At 41.1% G+C, this 15,514-nt stretch overlaps 1 protein-coding gene across 1 annotated transcript; it reads right to left on the minus strand.

Annotated features, from left to right (window-relative positions):
• Positions 1-14,389: 14,389 nt before the first annotated feature.
• LOC132497930 (small ribosomal subunit protein eS27-like) lies at positions 14,390-14,647 on the minus strand. The gene has a single exon (XM_060111464.1). It carries the CDS (start codon positions 14,639-14,641, stop codon positions 14,390-14,392), a length of 252 nt encoding a protein of 83 aa, XP_059967447.1. The 5' UTR covers positions 14,642-14,647.
• Between the last annotated feature and the right edge of the window lie 867 nt (positions 14,648-15,514).

The following is a 15,514-nucleotide window of genomic DNA, read 5'->3' on the forward strand; positions in this document are numbered from 1 at the left end:
AGAAGACTTGATACATATACACAGTGGAATATGACTTAGCCATAAAAAAGAATGAAATAATGCCACTGGCAGCATCATCATGGATAGACCTAGAGATGATCATACTAAGTGAAGTAAGTCAGACAGAGAAAGACACATATATGATGAACTCACACGTGGAATCTGATTTTTTTTAAATGATATAAATGAACTTATTTACAAAACAGGAACAGATTCATAGATTTCAAAAAAAAAATTTATGGTTACCAAAGGGGAAACATGGTGGGGAGGGATAACTTAGGAGCTTGGGATTAACCTACACACACTATTATATATAAGGACCTACTGGATAGCACAGGGAACTCAACACTCTGTAATAACCTATATGGAAAAAGAATCTGGAAAAAAATGAATATATGTATATGTATAACTGAATCACTTTGCTGTATACCTGAAACTAACACATTGTAAATGAACATTGTAAATCAACTATACTCCAATAAAATTTAAAAATAAATAAATAAAGTATCAGCCTTCACCAGGTGAATGATGCAGCTTGCCCCAAGATCCAGCACACGAATTATCAGAATGAAACAGAAATGTACCTCAAGCCTCTTATACGCTTTCCTACAAAAGCATAACTCTTTGTCAACATAGCTAGCAGTTCTTAATTATGAGATAAAATAAGGCCGAACAATATAGAACAATAATAAAGAGAAATAAAAATGCCTTCAAATTAAGTACCTTTTCATCTCATCCTCTTAGGCCATTAATTACCACTTTAACTTCATCTTGGCCTCCCTACTCAACTACAAGGAGAATACTTAACTTTCTTTCGGTGGTTCAAGTGTCAAAACTGTCCTTAGCCTGGTATAGAAGTTTTTCAGACAATCACTTCTAACTCTTCTCCTGCTGATCCATCTAATAACCCTACTTAGGTTTTATTGGAGGAGGCAAAGTGTTAAGTGTTTCATCACTTCTCTGATTAGTTCTAGAGGATAATAACAGCTCCTTTACAAAAGTAAACCATTTTTCAAAAAGAAAAAGATAATGAAACTTACAGATATAGTCAAAGGACTGACACTAAAGGAGAAAGATTTACAGGAAGGAGATCACTGAAAAAAAAAAAGAAAAGAAACTAATAGACTTTCTAATGCACTTGAAGGAATGCATCAAAAAAAAACATATATCAAAGAAGTCTTATAGACCTAATGGGGAATTTGAGAATAATTAATGATAAATGCACAGAAAAGTAAGCAAACAAAAAAAGAGGCTACTGTTAATTCCAAGAAAGAACAGAAAGTTGTACAAGAAAAGAAACATAACTATGACTAACATTTACAATGTGAATAAACAACACTGCTCATTAAATTATGATTGACAGCATTAATGAGTAAAGATATCTAGTCTCAGTGACCTAAATATAAATGTAACTAAAATCTGGCAGACACCTCTCTCTCTATATATAACATTATATATATATTTATATATAATGTATAATTTATATTATATATTAATATAAGATATATTACATTATATCTCTATATATTATATATATAAGAATATTATATACAATATTCTTATGAGAATAAGTATTTTGAGCCTCTCTCTTGATTATACCTGGTAATAGAATGGCCAAATACATATATATATATATACCCACATACATATACCCATTAGATACCAGTAGCCTCCACACAGTTTTGACAACAAAAATTTCTCCAGACATTGTCAGAACATTGTCAGATGTTCCCTGGCGAGCAAAATCACCCCCAGTTGAGAACTACTGTTCCAAACTTTTTATTACGTTTTCTCTACTAAATGGTGAGGGTTTTATTTCTCTGACTTAAAACTGACTGATTCAGAAAGCCATAAATTATGTCAAAATTTGATAAATAAAATATTAATGTAATTATTTAGAAACCTGCTCCAATAAAAGAACAAACAAATTAAAGTATTAAATGCAGTTGCTCCTAGAGAATAGGACGGAAGGACAAGGAAGGGTGATTTTGAACTTTTTAATATGATTTTATTTTTTTGATGTGTATATATATATAGCTGACCAGGCCAGGTAGAAAGTTCCAGAGAGAGGCTTGAAATTCCTATTCTCATAAGAGATTAAAGAAGTGCTTATTCTGATCTTTTGTTTCTAATCTCATCTAAGCCATATTCTCTTATATTTTGCCCAGAGGCAAGTATGGCTCTCATCTAGCTTGAATCATATATTTATTTCTTTTCCAAGATGACTCGAGGCTGCCTCGTCCCTAATGGTTCTGGGTGGAGAACTGGCTTACCTGGTTATACTTATGTAGTAGTCAGAGAAGACAGGAAAAAAACACTCTGGTAAAGATTATATGAACATTGGGACTTCCCTGGTGGTCCAGTGGTAAAGAATCCACCTTACAATGCAGGGGATGTGGGCTCGATTCCTGGGCAGGGAACTAAGATCCCTCATGCCGTGGGGCAACTAAGCCCACGTGCCACAACTACTGAGCTTGCACGCCTCAACTAGAGAGCCCGTGTGCTGCAAACTACAGAGCCCACGCACTCTGGAACCCACACACCACAACTACAGAGCCCATGTGCCCTGGAGCCCACATGCCACAACTAGAGAGAAGCCCGCGGGCCGCAACGAAAGATCCCACATTCCACAACTAAGACCCGACACAGCCAAAAATAAATAAAATAAACAAATTTTTAAGAAAAGATTATATGAACATTAAAATAACATTAGAGTCCCTGGATCTGCATGGGTTGTCTCCCTCCAAAAATGAGGCGGAGATGGGAGTGGGGGCAGTTGAGACCTTGCTTTGCTGATGTGTGTCAATGTTCCTTATTTTATTAGGCTCTTTCCTCAATCTCCATCCATCCGTATCTCCCTCATCTTGTAATCTCCAGCACTACCTCTAACTCATCTTTGCTCCCCCAACCATAGTAATTGAAACAAAGTCTTAGGACTGAATTTCTTGATTTGCTTGATTGACTAGTTGTGATTGTGCTCCAATTGTTTTGGAAATGCATTCATCTGACATATGAACAAATAATAGAAGACAGTTTTCAACCCTCCAAAACATAAAGAGATGGAAACGTGTATTTATACATTTTTTTTTTTTTTTTTTTTTTTGCGGTACGTGGGCCTCTCACTGCTGTGGCCTCTCCCGTTACGGAGCACAGGCTCCGGACACGCAGGCTCAGCGGCCATGGCTCACAGGCCCAGCCGCTCCGCGGCATGTGGGATCCTCCCGGACCGGGGCACGAACCCGTGTCCCCTGTATCGGCAGGCGGACTCTCAACCACTGCGCCACCAGGGAAGCCCTATACAATTTTTTTGATTTGCATTTCCCAGATTACTAATAAGTATCATTTCATGTGCTTGTTGGCTGTTTGTACATCTTCTTTGGAGGAATGTCTACCCAAGTCCTTTGCCCATTTCAAAATTGGATGGTCTTCTTATTGTTGAATTGTAAGAGTTCTTAATATATTCTGGATACTAACCCCTTATCACAAAATATTTTCTCCCGGGATTTCCCTGGTGGTGCAGTGGTTAAGAATCCGCCTGCCAATGCAGGGGACATGGGTTCAAGCCCTGGTCCAGGAAGATCCCACATGCTGTGGAGCAACTAAGCCCATGCGCCACAACTACTGAAGCCCATGTGCCTAGAGCCTGGCTCCACAACAAGAGAAGCCTTTCAATGAGAAGACCCCGCTCACCGCAACTAGAGAAAGCCCATGTGCAGCAAGAAAGACCCAATGCAGCCAAAAATAAATAAATAAATAATCTCTCCCATTCTCTAGGTTGTCTTTTCATTTTCTTGATAATGTCCTTTGATGCACAATGTTTTTAATTTTGATGAATCCAATTTATCTATTTTGTTGTTGCTCATGCTTTTGATGTCATATTTAAGAATCCATTACCAGGGACTTCCCTGGTGGCGCAGTGGTTAATTAAGTATCCGCCTGCCAATGCAGGGGACACAGGTTCGATCCCTGGTCCAGGAAGATTCCACATGCTATGGAACAACTAAGCCCATGAGCCACAACTACTGAGCCCACGTGCTGCAACTACTGAAGCCCTCAAGCTCTAGGGCCTGTGTGCCGCAGCTACTGAAGCCTGTATGCCTAGAGCCCATGCTCCGCAACAAGAGAAGCCACCACAATGAGAAGCCTGCACACTGCAATGAAGAGTAGCCCTCACTCGCCGCAAACAGAGAAAGCCCATGCACAGCAACGAAGACCCAACGCAGCCAAAAAAAAAAAAAAAAAAAAAAGAATTCATTGCCAAATCCAAGGTCATGAAAACTCAGCCTATGTTTCTTATAAGGGTCTTAAAGTTTAGCTCTTATATTTAGATTGTGGATTCATTTTGAGATAATTTTGCATATGGTGTGAGGTAGGGACCCAGAGTCATTCTTTTGCATGTGGATAACCAGTTGTCCCAGCACCCTTTGTTTTATTTTTTAGTTTTTGTTTTGTTTTGTTTTGTTTTGGCCATGCTTCATCTTGCAGGATCTTAGTTCCCTGATTAGGGATTGAACCTAGGCCCCAGCAGTGAAAGCACCAAGACCTAACCACTGGACCTCCAGGGAACTCCCCCCAGCACCCTTTGTTGAAGAGAATCTTCCTTCCTCCATTGAATGGTCTTTATACCTTTGTCAAAAATCAGTTGGCCAGGGCCTCCCTGGTGGCGCAAGTGGTTGAGAGTCCGCCTGCCGATGCAGGGGATGCGGGTTCGTGCCCCGGTCTGGGAGGATCCCATGTGCCGCGGAGCGGCTGGGCCCGTGAGCCATGGCCGCTGAGCCTGCGCGTCCGGAGCCTGCGCGTCCGGAGCCTGTGCTCCGCAACGGGGGAGGCCACAGCGGTGAGAGGCCCGTATACCGCAAAAAAAAAAAAAAAATCAGTTGGCCATAAACATGTAGGTTTATTTCTGGACTCTCTTTTCCGTTGGTCTATTGTCTATCCTTATACCAATACCACACTACTTTGGTTACTATAGCTTTGTAGTTTGTTTTGAAATCAGGAAGTTTGAATCCTTCAACTTTGTTTTTCTTTTTCAAGATGATTCTGGCTCTTCAGGGCAAGTATTTCCTTTTAGCTCTAAAGCCAATTTCTGCTTTTTTTGTTTGTTTGTTTGTTTCTGCTTTATAACAAAGTGAATCAGTCATACATATACATCTGTTCCCCCATCCCTTCCCTCTTGCATCTCCCTCCCTCCCACCCTCCCTATCCCACCCCACCAGGCGGTCACAAAGCACCGAGCTGATCTCCCTGTGCTATGTGGCTGCTTCCCACTATCTATCTACCTTACGTTTAGTACTGTATATATGTCCATGCCTCTCTTTCGCTTTGTCAAAGCTTATCCTTCCTCCTCCCCATATCCTCAAGTCCATTCTCAAGTAGGTCTGTGTCTTTATTCCTGTTTTACCCCTAGGTTCTTCATGACATTTTTTTTCTTAAATTCCATATATATGTGTTAGCATACGGTATTTGTCTTTCTCTTTCTGACTCACTTCACTCTGTATGACAGACTCTAGGTCTATCCAACTCATTACAAATAGCTCAGTTTCATTTCTTTTTATGGCTGAGTAATATTCCATTGTACATATGTGCCACATCTTCTTTATCCATTCATCTGATGATGGACACTTAGGTTGTTTCCAGCTCTGGGCTATTGTGAATAGAGCTGCAATGAACATTTTGGTACATGTCTCTTTTTGAATTATGGTTTTCTCAGGGTATATGCCTAGTAGTGGGATTGCTGGGTCATATGGTAGTTCTATTTTTAGTTTTTTAAGGAACCTCCATACTGTTCTCCATAATGGCTGTACCAATTCACATTCCCACCAGCAGTGCAAGAGTGTTCCCTTTTCTCCACACCCTCTCCAGCATTTATTGTTTCTAGATTTCTTGATGATGGCCATTCTGACTGGTGTGAGATGATATCTCATTTGATTTGCATTTCTCTAAAGATTAGTGATGTTGAGCATTCTTTCATGTGTTTGTTGGCAGTCTGTATATCTTCTTTGGAGAAATGTCTATTTAGGTCTTCTGCCCATTTTTGGATTGGGTTGTTTGTTTTTTTGCTATTGAGCTGCATGAGCTGCTTATAAATTTTGGAGATTAATCCTTTGTCAGTTGCTTCATTTGCAAATATTTTCTCCCATTCTGAGGGTTGTCTTTTGGTCTTGTTTATGGTTTCCTTTGCTGTGCAAAAGCTTTGAAGTTTCATTAGGTCCCATTTGTTTATCTTTGTTTTTATTTCCATTTCTCTAGGAGGTGGGTCCAAAAGGATCTTGCTGTGATTTATGTCATAGAGTGTTCTGCCTATGTTTTCCTCTAAGAGTTTGATAGTTTCTGGCCTTTCATTTAGGTCTTTAATCCATTTTGAGTTTATTTTTGTGTATGGTGTTAGGGAATGATCTAATCTCATACTTTTACATGTCCCTGTCCAGTTTTCCCAGCACCACTTATTGAAGAGGCTGTCCTTTCTCCACTGTACATTCCTGCCTCCTTTATCAAAGATAAGTTGACCATATGTGCGTGGGTTTATCTCTGGGCTTTCTATCCTGTTCCATTGATCTATCTTTCTGTTTTTGTGCCAGTACCACACTGTCTTGATTACTGTAGTTTTGTAGCATAGTCTGAAGTCAGGGAGCCTGATTCCTCCAGCTCCGTTTTTTGTTCTCAAGATTGCTTTGGCTATTCGGGGTCTTTTGTTTTTCCAAACACATTTTGAAATTTTTTGTTCTAGTTCTGTGAAAAATGCCAGTGGTAGTTTGATAGAGATTGCATTGAATCTGTAGATTGCTTTCGGTAGTAGAGTCATTTTCACAATATTGATTCTTCCAATCCAGGAGCATGGTATATCTCTCCATCTATTTGTATCATCTTTAATTTCTTTCATCAGTGTCTTATAATTTTCTGCATACAGGTCTTTTGTCTCCTTAGGTAGGTTTATTCCTAGATATTTTATTCTTTTTGTTGCAATGGTAAATGGGAGTGTTTTCTTGATTTCACTTTCAGATTTTTCATCATTAGTGTACAGGAATGCCAGAGATTTCTGTGCATTAATTTTGTATCCTGCAACTTTACCAAATTCATTGATTAGCTCTAGTAGTTTTCTGGTAGCATCTTTAGGATTCTCTATGTATAGTATCATGTCATCTGCAAACAGTGACAGCTTTACTTCTTCTTTTCCAATTTGGATTCCTTTTATTTCCTTTTCTTCTCTGATTGCTGTGGCTAAGACTTCCAAAACTAAGTTGAATAAGAGTGGTGAGAGTGGGCAGCCTTATCTTGTTCCTGATCTTAGTGGAAATGGTTTCAGTTTTTCACCATTGAGGACAATGTTGGCTGTGGGTTTGTCATATATGGTCTTTATTATGTTGAGGAAAGTTCCCTCTATGCCTACTTTCTGCAGGGTTTTTATCATAAATGGGTGTTGAATTTTGTCGAAAGCTTTCTCTGCATCTATTGAGATGATCATATGGTTTTTCTCCTTCAACTTGTTAATATGGTGTATCACATTGATTGATTTGCATATATTGAAGAATCCTTGCATTCCTGGAATAAACCCCACTTGATCATGGTGTATGATCCTTTTAATGTGCTGTTGGATTCTGTTTGCTAGTATTTTGTTGAGGATTTTTGCATCTATGTTCATCAGTGATGTTGGCCTGTAGTTTTCTTTCTTTGTGACATCCCTGCCTGGTTTTGCTATCAAGGTGATGGTGGCCTCGTAGAATGAGTTTGGGAGTGCTCCTCCCTCTGCTATATTTTGGAAGAGTTTGAGAAGGATAGGTGTTAGCTCTTCTCTAAATGTTTGATACAAGTCACCTGTGAAGCCATCTGGTCCTGGGCTTTTGTTTGTTGGAAGATTTTTTATCACAGTGTCAATTTCAGTGCTTGTGATTGGTCTATTCATATTTTCTATTTCTTCCTGATTCAGTCTTGGCAGGTTGTGCATTTCTAAGAATTTGTCCATTTCTTCCAGGTTGTCCATTTTATTGGCATAGAGTTTCTTGTAGTAATCTCTCATGATCTTTTGTATTTCTGCAGTGTCAGTTGTTACTTCTCCTTTTTCATTTCTAATTCTATTGATTTGAGTCTTCTCCCTTTTTTTCTTGAGGAGTCTGGCTAATGGTTTATCAATTTTGTTTATCTTCTCAAAGAACCAGCTTTTAGTTTTATTGAATCTTTGCTATCGTTTCCTTCATTTCTTTTTCATTTATTTCTGATCTTATCTTTATGATTTCTTTCCTTCTGCTAACTTTGGGGGATTTTTGTTCTTCTTTCTCTAATTGCTTTAGGTGCAGGGTCAGGTTGTTTACTCGAGATGCTTCCTGTATCTTAAGGTGGGATTGCATTGCTATAACTTCCCCCTTAGAACTGCTTTTGCTGCGTCCCATAGGTTTTGGGTCGTCGTGTCTCCATTGCCATTTGTTCCTAGGTATTTTTTTATTTCCTCTTTGATTTCTTCAGTGATCACTTCGTTATTGAGTAGTGTATTGTTTAGCCTCCATGTGTTTGTATTTTTACAGATCTTTTCCTGTAATTGATGTCTAGTCTCATAGCATTGTGGTCGGAAAAGATACTTTGATACCATTTCAATTTTCTTAAATTTACCAAGGCATGATTTGTGACCCAACATATGCTCTATCCTGGAGAATGTTCCATGAGCACTTGAGAAAAATGTGTATTCTGTTGTTTTTGGATGGAATGTCCTATAAATATCAATTAAGTCCATCTTGTTTAATGTATCATTTAAAGCTTGTGTTTCCTTATTTATTTTCATTTTGGATGATCTGTCCATTGGTGAAAGTGGGGTGTTAAAGTCCCCTACTATGAGTGTGTTACTGTCGATTTCCCCTTTTATGGCTGTTATTATTTGCCTTATGTATTGAGGTGCTCCTATGTTGGGTGCATAAATATTTACAATTGTTATATCTTCTTCTTGGATCGATCCCTTGATCATTATGTAGTGTCCTTCTTGGTCTCTTCTAATAGTCTTTATTTTAAAGTCTATTTTGTCTGATATAAGAATTGCTACTCCAGCTTTCTTTTGATTTCCATTTGCATGGAATATCTTTTTCCATCCCCTTACTTTCAATCTGTATGTGTCTCTAGGTCTGAAGTGGGTCTCTTGTAGACAGCATATATATGGGTCTTGTTTTTGTATCCATTCAGCCAATCTGTGTCTTTTGGTGGGAGCATTTAGTCCATTTACATTTAAGGTAATTATTGATATGTATGTTCCTATTCCCATTTCCTTAATTGTTTTGGGTTCGTTATTGTAGGTCTTTTCCTTCTGTTGTGTTTCTTGCCTAGAGAAGTTCCTTTAGCATTTGTTGTAAAGCTGGTTTGGTGGTGCTGAACTCTCTCAGCTTTTGCTTGTCTGTAAACGTTTTAATTTCTCCATCAAATCTGAATGAGATCCTTGCTGGGTAGAGTAATCTTGGTTGCAGGTTTTTCTCCTTCATCACTTTAATTACGTCCTGCCACTCCCTTCTGGCTTGTAGAGTTTCTGCTGAAAGATCAGCTGTTAACCTGATGGGGATTCCCTTGTGTGTTATTTGTTGTTTTTCCCTTGCTGCTTTTAATATGATTTCTTTGTGTTTAATTTTTGACACTTTGATTAATATGTGTTTTGGCATATTTCTCCTTGGATTTATTCTGTATGGGACTCTCTGTGCCTCCTGGACTTGATTAACTATTTCCTTTCCTATATTAGGGAAGTTTTCAACTATAATCTCTTCAAATATTTTCTCAGTCCCTTTCTTTTTCTCTTCTTCTTCTGGAACCCCTATAATTCGAATGTTGGTGCGTTTAATGTTGTCCCAGAGGTCTCTGAGACTGTCCTCTGTTCTTTTCATTCTTTTTTCTTTATTTTGCTCTGCATCAGTTATTTCCACTATTTTATCTACCACCTCACTTATCCGTTCTTCTGCCTAAGTTATTCTGCTATTGATCCCATCTAGAGTATTTTTCATTTCATTTATTGTGTTTTTAATCGATGCTTGATTCATCTTTAGTTCTTCTAGGTCCCTGTTAACTGTTTCTTGCATTTTGTCTATTCTATTTCCAAGATTTTGGATCTTGGAAATAGAATCTTGGATCATCTTTACTATCATTATTCTGAATTCTTTTTCAGGTAGACTGCCTATTACCTCTTCATTTGTTAGGTCTGGTGGGTTTTTATCTTGCTCCTTCTCCTGCTGTGTTTTTCTGTCTTCTCATTTTGCTTATCTTACTGTGTTTGGGGTCTCCTTTTTGCAGGCTGCAGGTTCTTAGTTCCTGTTGTTTTTGGTGTCTGTCCCCAGTGGCTAAGGTTGGTTCAGTGGGTTGTGTAGGCTTCCTGGTGGAGGGGATTAGTGCCTGTGTTCTGGTGGATGAGGCTGGATCTTGTCTTTCTGGTGGACAGGTCCACGTCTGGTGGTGTATTTTGGGGTGTCTGTGGACTTTTTATGATTTTAGGCAGCCTCTCTGCTAATGGGTGGCGTTGTGTTCCTGTCTTGCTAGTTGTTTGGCATAGGGTGTCCAGCACTGTAGCTTGCTGGTCGTTGGGTGAAGCTGGGTGCTGGTGTTGAGATGGCGATCTCTGGAAGATTTTCACCGTTTGATATTATGTGGAGCTGGGTGGTGTCTTGTGGACCAGTGTCCTGAAGTTGGCTCTCCCACCTCAGAGGCACAGCACTGACTCCTGGCTCCTCAATTTGGGATGATTCGTTGTCTATTCATGTATTCCACAGATGCAGGGTACATCAAGTTGATTGTGGAGCTTTAATCCGCTGCTTCTGAGGCTGCTGGGAGAGATTTCCCTTTCTCTTCTTTGTTCTCACAGCTCCCGGGTCTCAGCTTTGGATTTGGCCCCACCTCTCCGTGTAGGTCACCGGAGGGCGTCTGTTCTTCGCTCAGACAGGACAGGGTTAAAGGAGCAGCCACTTCGGGGACTCTGGCTCCCTCAGGCCGGGGGGAAGGGAGGGGCATGGAGTGCGGGTGGAGCCTGCAGTGGCAGAGGCCGGCGTGACGTTGCACCAGCCCGAGGCACACTGTGCGTTCTCCCAGGGAAGCCGTCCCTGGATCCCGGAACCTCGGCAGTGATGGGCTGCACAGGCTCCTCGGAAGGGGGGCGTGGACAGTGACCTGCGCTCGCACACAGGCCTCGCGGTGGCGGCAGCAGCACCAGCGTCCCACGCCCGTCTCTGGGGTACGCGCTTTCAGCCGCGGCTCACGCCCGTCTCTGGAGCTCCTCCAAGCAGCGCTCTTAATCCCCTCTCCTCGCGCACCAGGAAACAAAGAGGGAAGAAAAAGTCTCTTGCCTCTTCGGCAGGTCCAAACTTTTTCCCGGACTCCCTCCCGGCTAGCTGTGGCGCATTAGCCCCTTCAGGCTGTGTTCACGCCGCCAACCCCAGTCCTCTCCCTTCGCTCCGACTGAAGCCCGAGCCTCAGCTCCCAGCGCTGCCCGCCCCGGCGGGCGAGCAGACAAGACTCTCGGGCTGGTGAGTGCCGGTTGGCACCGATCCTCTGTGCGGGAATCTCTCCGCTTTGCCCTACCCAGGTACGTGGGGAGTTTCTTGCCTTTTGGGAGGTCTGAGGTCTTCTGCCAGTGTACAGTAGGTGTTCTGTAGGAGTTGTTCCACGTGTAGCTGTATTTCTGGTGTATCTCTCCACTTTGGAGTTGTCTGGATGGAATTAGTCCCAGTAGGAGCTGGACTTCAGGTACCAGGAACTCTCTTAAAGCGGTGTAGCAGTTATCAGGGAAAGCAATATTAAAACAATATTTTTGTTCATCGGATTGATAAAAATTTCCGCTTCTGCTGGAAGCCTTTTTCTTTTCCTTTGTGCTTAGTCTAGCGTCACTTGCTCACGGGTACTGAGTGCAGAGGCCTGGCACCGGGCACTTCAGAACAGAGTTCCTGGTGCAAAATGGCTCCAATTTCTGCTTTTAGCCAGGTTTGTGACTGTTCCTGGACCATTATGGGTGCCTCCAGCCATGATGACATTATTTGGAATAATGCCATTTCTCCAAACAAGGCATTATTCCTCTAAACAGAAAGAGATGTATCTGGGTCTTTGTGGAAACATACTTAGTTCCTGAGAAAAAAATTAAGTCAAACAAGATTTTAGTTTTAGTTTTTTGGTATCATACAAGTGAAAACAGTACATTTATGGGCTGAAATATATGTCTAAATAGAAGACACAGAAATCCATTTTCTATAGTTTAGACATAATTTTAGACACTGTGGCAAGTCTAACATGGTGGACACAAAGTCAAGGTTTGAACGATATTCTTGCTGTGTGAGGGCTGTAAGGCAGGTCCATTTGAACAAAAACCTTGTGGGTACACTTTTCTTCTTTTGCCCCTCCCTTTCCATTGCCCATTTTGCCTTTTCTTCTTCCTTCCTTCCTGGTCCTATTCTCACACCTCCTTCTCTGAAGATCTTTCTACCCTCCCTCTCTTTTCCTTGCCCTGCCTTCTCCTCCTTGCCCTTTAAAACTCCCACCCCTTGACTGAATCCCAACTCAACTTTAGGAAAACAAGTTGGTCAAACTGATCCTCAGAAAGTGGTGTCAACGGCTAACTCACTAACACTCAGCCTTCAGTGTTCATCTGTTAGCCCAAGAAGAAGCCAGCAGGTAGAATAATGGCAGATTGTCTAGGAAAGCCATTTGAGTCCCTCTGGGTCTTTCATAAAATCACTCCAGGGCCTCCCTGGTGGCGCAGTGGTTGAGAGTCCGCCTGCCGATGCAGGGAACACGGGTTCGTGCCCCGATCCCGGAGGATCCCACATGCCGCGGAGCGGCTGGGCCCGCGAGCCATGGCCGCGGGGCCTGTGTGTCCAGAGCCTGTGCTCCGCAACGGGAGAGGCCACAGCAGTGAGAGGCCCGCATACAGCAAAAAAAAAAAAAAAAAAAAAAAAAATCACTCCAGTGAGCCTATGGTGCGTATATTTTGAGACAACCTAGTACTCTGTCTCAGTTTTCTGTTTTTCTTTAGAGTGGAACCTGGACCATCACGTGTGGCAGGGAGTGTTGTAGAGGGAGATCTAGGGCTGGTTCCTTCTGGTCGCACCTTAGTCAAGTCCTGAGCCCTTCCTTTTACTCCATCAGTGGATCCCTCTGGACATCCAAGTTTTCACTTTCTGCTCTGGGCTATTGTGCCATGTGTTGTTCACACAGGGTCATTCTTCTTGAATGACCAGCATGTTTTGTGTTGACTGGTGCCTGTGACTGGCCTTCACTGACTCCCATAAGAAGGACTCTGACCTTGATGTAGATTCCCCTTACTCATGGCTTCCCAGCGGTAAGGAGGGCTGCCTGCAGTTGGAGGTTCTATTCTTGGAACTTCCTCTCCCCAAAGCACTGTGGTTCATAGCCAGCTGCCTGGGCTGGTATTAGACCACCTCTCCTTTTCATTTCACAGGGACAGGACCCCTCACACAACTTCTTGGTTTCCATTTTGTTTGTTTGTTTTGTTTTTTAGTTCATGTATATTTCTAATAGGTATATTGGATTCTGTGTCCCAGTCAGCATAACTCTCCCCAGTTTTGAAACAGTTCAGATAATTATCTGACCTCACTTTCTAAACATCACTTAACTCTAACACGAGAGAAAAGTCTTCAGTTTGTCAGGAGCAGAACTTGAATGGAGAAGAGAAAAACAAAGCCCATAATTATAATAAATATGCAATAGCACAGCAGCAGCATTTAGGATCTTTAAAATTATATTCAGGTCCTTTTATGTCTCACTTATTTCACTTAGCATAATGTCCTCAAAGTTCATCTGCAGCATGTGTCAGAACTTCCTTCCTTTTTAAGGCTGAATAATATTCTATGGTATGTACATACCACGTTTTGTTTATCCATTCATCTGTTGATGGATATTGGGTTGTTTCCACCTTTTGGCTATTGTGAACAATGCTGCTATGAACTTTGGTGTGCAAATATTTGTTCAAGTCCTAATTTTTGATTATTTGGGGTATATACCATAGAAACAGATCATATGCTTTATCATACCTCCCTATTCTATTCCATTTAGCTGCCTATTCTTTCATCAGAACGATACCTTTCTTTTTTATACTGCATGTTTTGTTTGTTTGTTTTTTAACATCTTTATTGGCATATAATTGCTTTACAACGGTGTGTTAGTTTCTGCTTTATAACAAAGTGAATCAGTTACAGATATACATATGTTCCCATATCTCTTCCCTCTTGTGTCTCCCTCCCTCCCACCCTTCCTATCCCACCCCTCTAGGTGGTCACAAAGCACCGAGCTGATCTCCCTGTGCTATGCGCCTGCTTCCCACTAGCTATCTATTTTACGTTTGATTATCCTGCATGTTTTAATAATTTTTTTTTGTATCCAAAATGTGTTTATTGGGATGGTTTCCCATTCATCTTGATTCAGGGTGATTTTACTGCTGCTTCTGTCTGAAGGAGCAACCTTCTGTAAGCCTTGCTTTTCCTCTTGTAGGCTGGCAGAGGACAGTAGAGCAGCCAACACACAAAACTACTGTTTGTGCATGGCTAAAGACAGTGGTGATTTTATAGCATCCCGGGCATTTCACATCCATGACATAGGAACTGGGGCTCTGCATCAAGCACTTCTTCTTGTGTTTCATCTTCTCTTCTGGAGAGGGATGAAGGAAATCCTTTGCAAGAGGCATGTTCTCGTGGGAAGGTCGTCACTGCCGGAAAGGTTGTATGTTTTAATATCTGATAGGACTGGTCTCTGAACTCCACCCTCCCTCCATATCTTACTTTTTCTGAATTACATTGAGTATTTTCTCTTATTTATTGGGAAGAACTTTAGAAACTGATACATTATCACGCTAACAAAAGAGACACCTTTGTTTACAACCATTCTTTTTTTATTTTTTGGCCATACCGCACAACTTGCGGGATCTTAGCTCCCCGATCAGGGATTGAACCTGGGCCTACGGCACTGAAAGTGCCAAGTCCTAACCACAAGACTGCCAGGGAACTCCCTGTTTACAACCATTCTTTATATATTCCTTACTGTATTCTGATGCAGTTCATATGTGCTCCAAACATCCATGGTGATTTATACTGGAAGTGGTGTGCATGCAATTTGTGATTTTGTTGAAATATTATTGCAATAGCTTTAGAAAAGCAGTTGACACACATGAAAGTGTTCATTTGAGTCAACTGATACCAAGGAATAATGCTTGATTTCTGGTAAGAGTTTTCATCGAAATATTTCTCCTAGTTGTCACTTAGCAAAGGTAATTGCTTACTAAGCTAGTCTCTTTGCATAAATTTCCATTTTCCAGCATTTGATTAAACTTGACAATTGGGATTCTCCATGGAAACAGTGGAGCAAGATGCTACACCTTCCAAAAAACATAAAAATAGTGCTCTCTCATTTGTTGCCTGGCAGCAATACTCCTTGTTTTTACTCACAGGAAAATTTATTTTTGCTGATTGGCGTAACTTTGGCAGGGAAAGGGAAAGGACAAAATAGCAATCAAAAATTGATAGGGCAGTTTAACCTTTTCCTTTTTTTAAAGACCCAAGTG

The sequence above is a fragment of the Mesoplodon densirostris genome, chromosome 10 (assembly GCF_025265405.1).
Source record: "Mesoplodon densirostris isolate mMesDen1 chromosome 10, mMesDen1 primary haplotype, whole genome shotgun sequence".
NCBI lineage: Eukaryota > Metazoa > Chordata > Mammalia > Artiodactyla > Ziphiidae > Mesoplodon > Mesoplodon densirostris.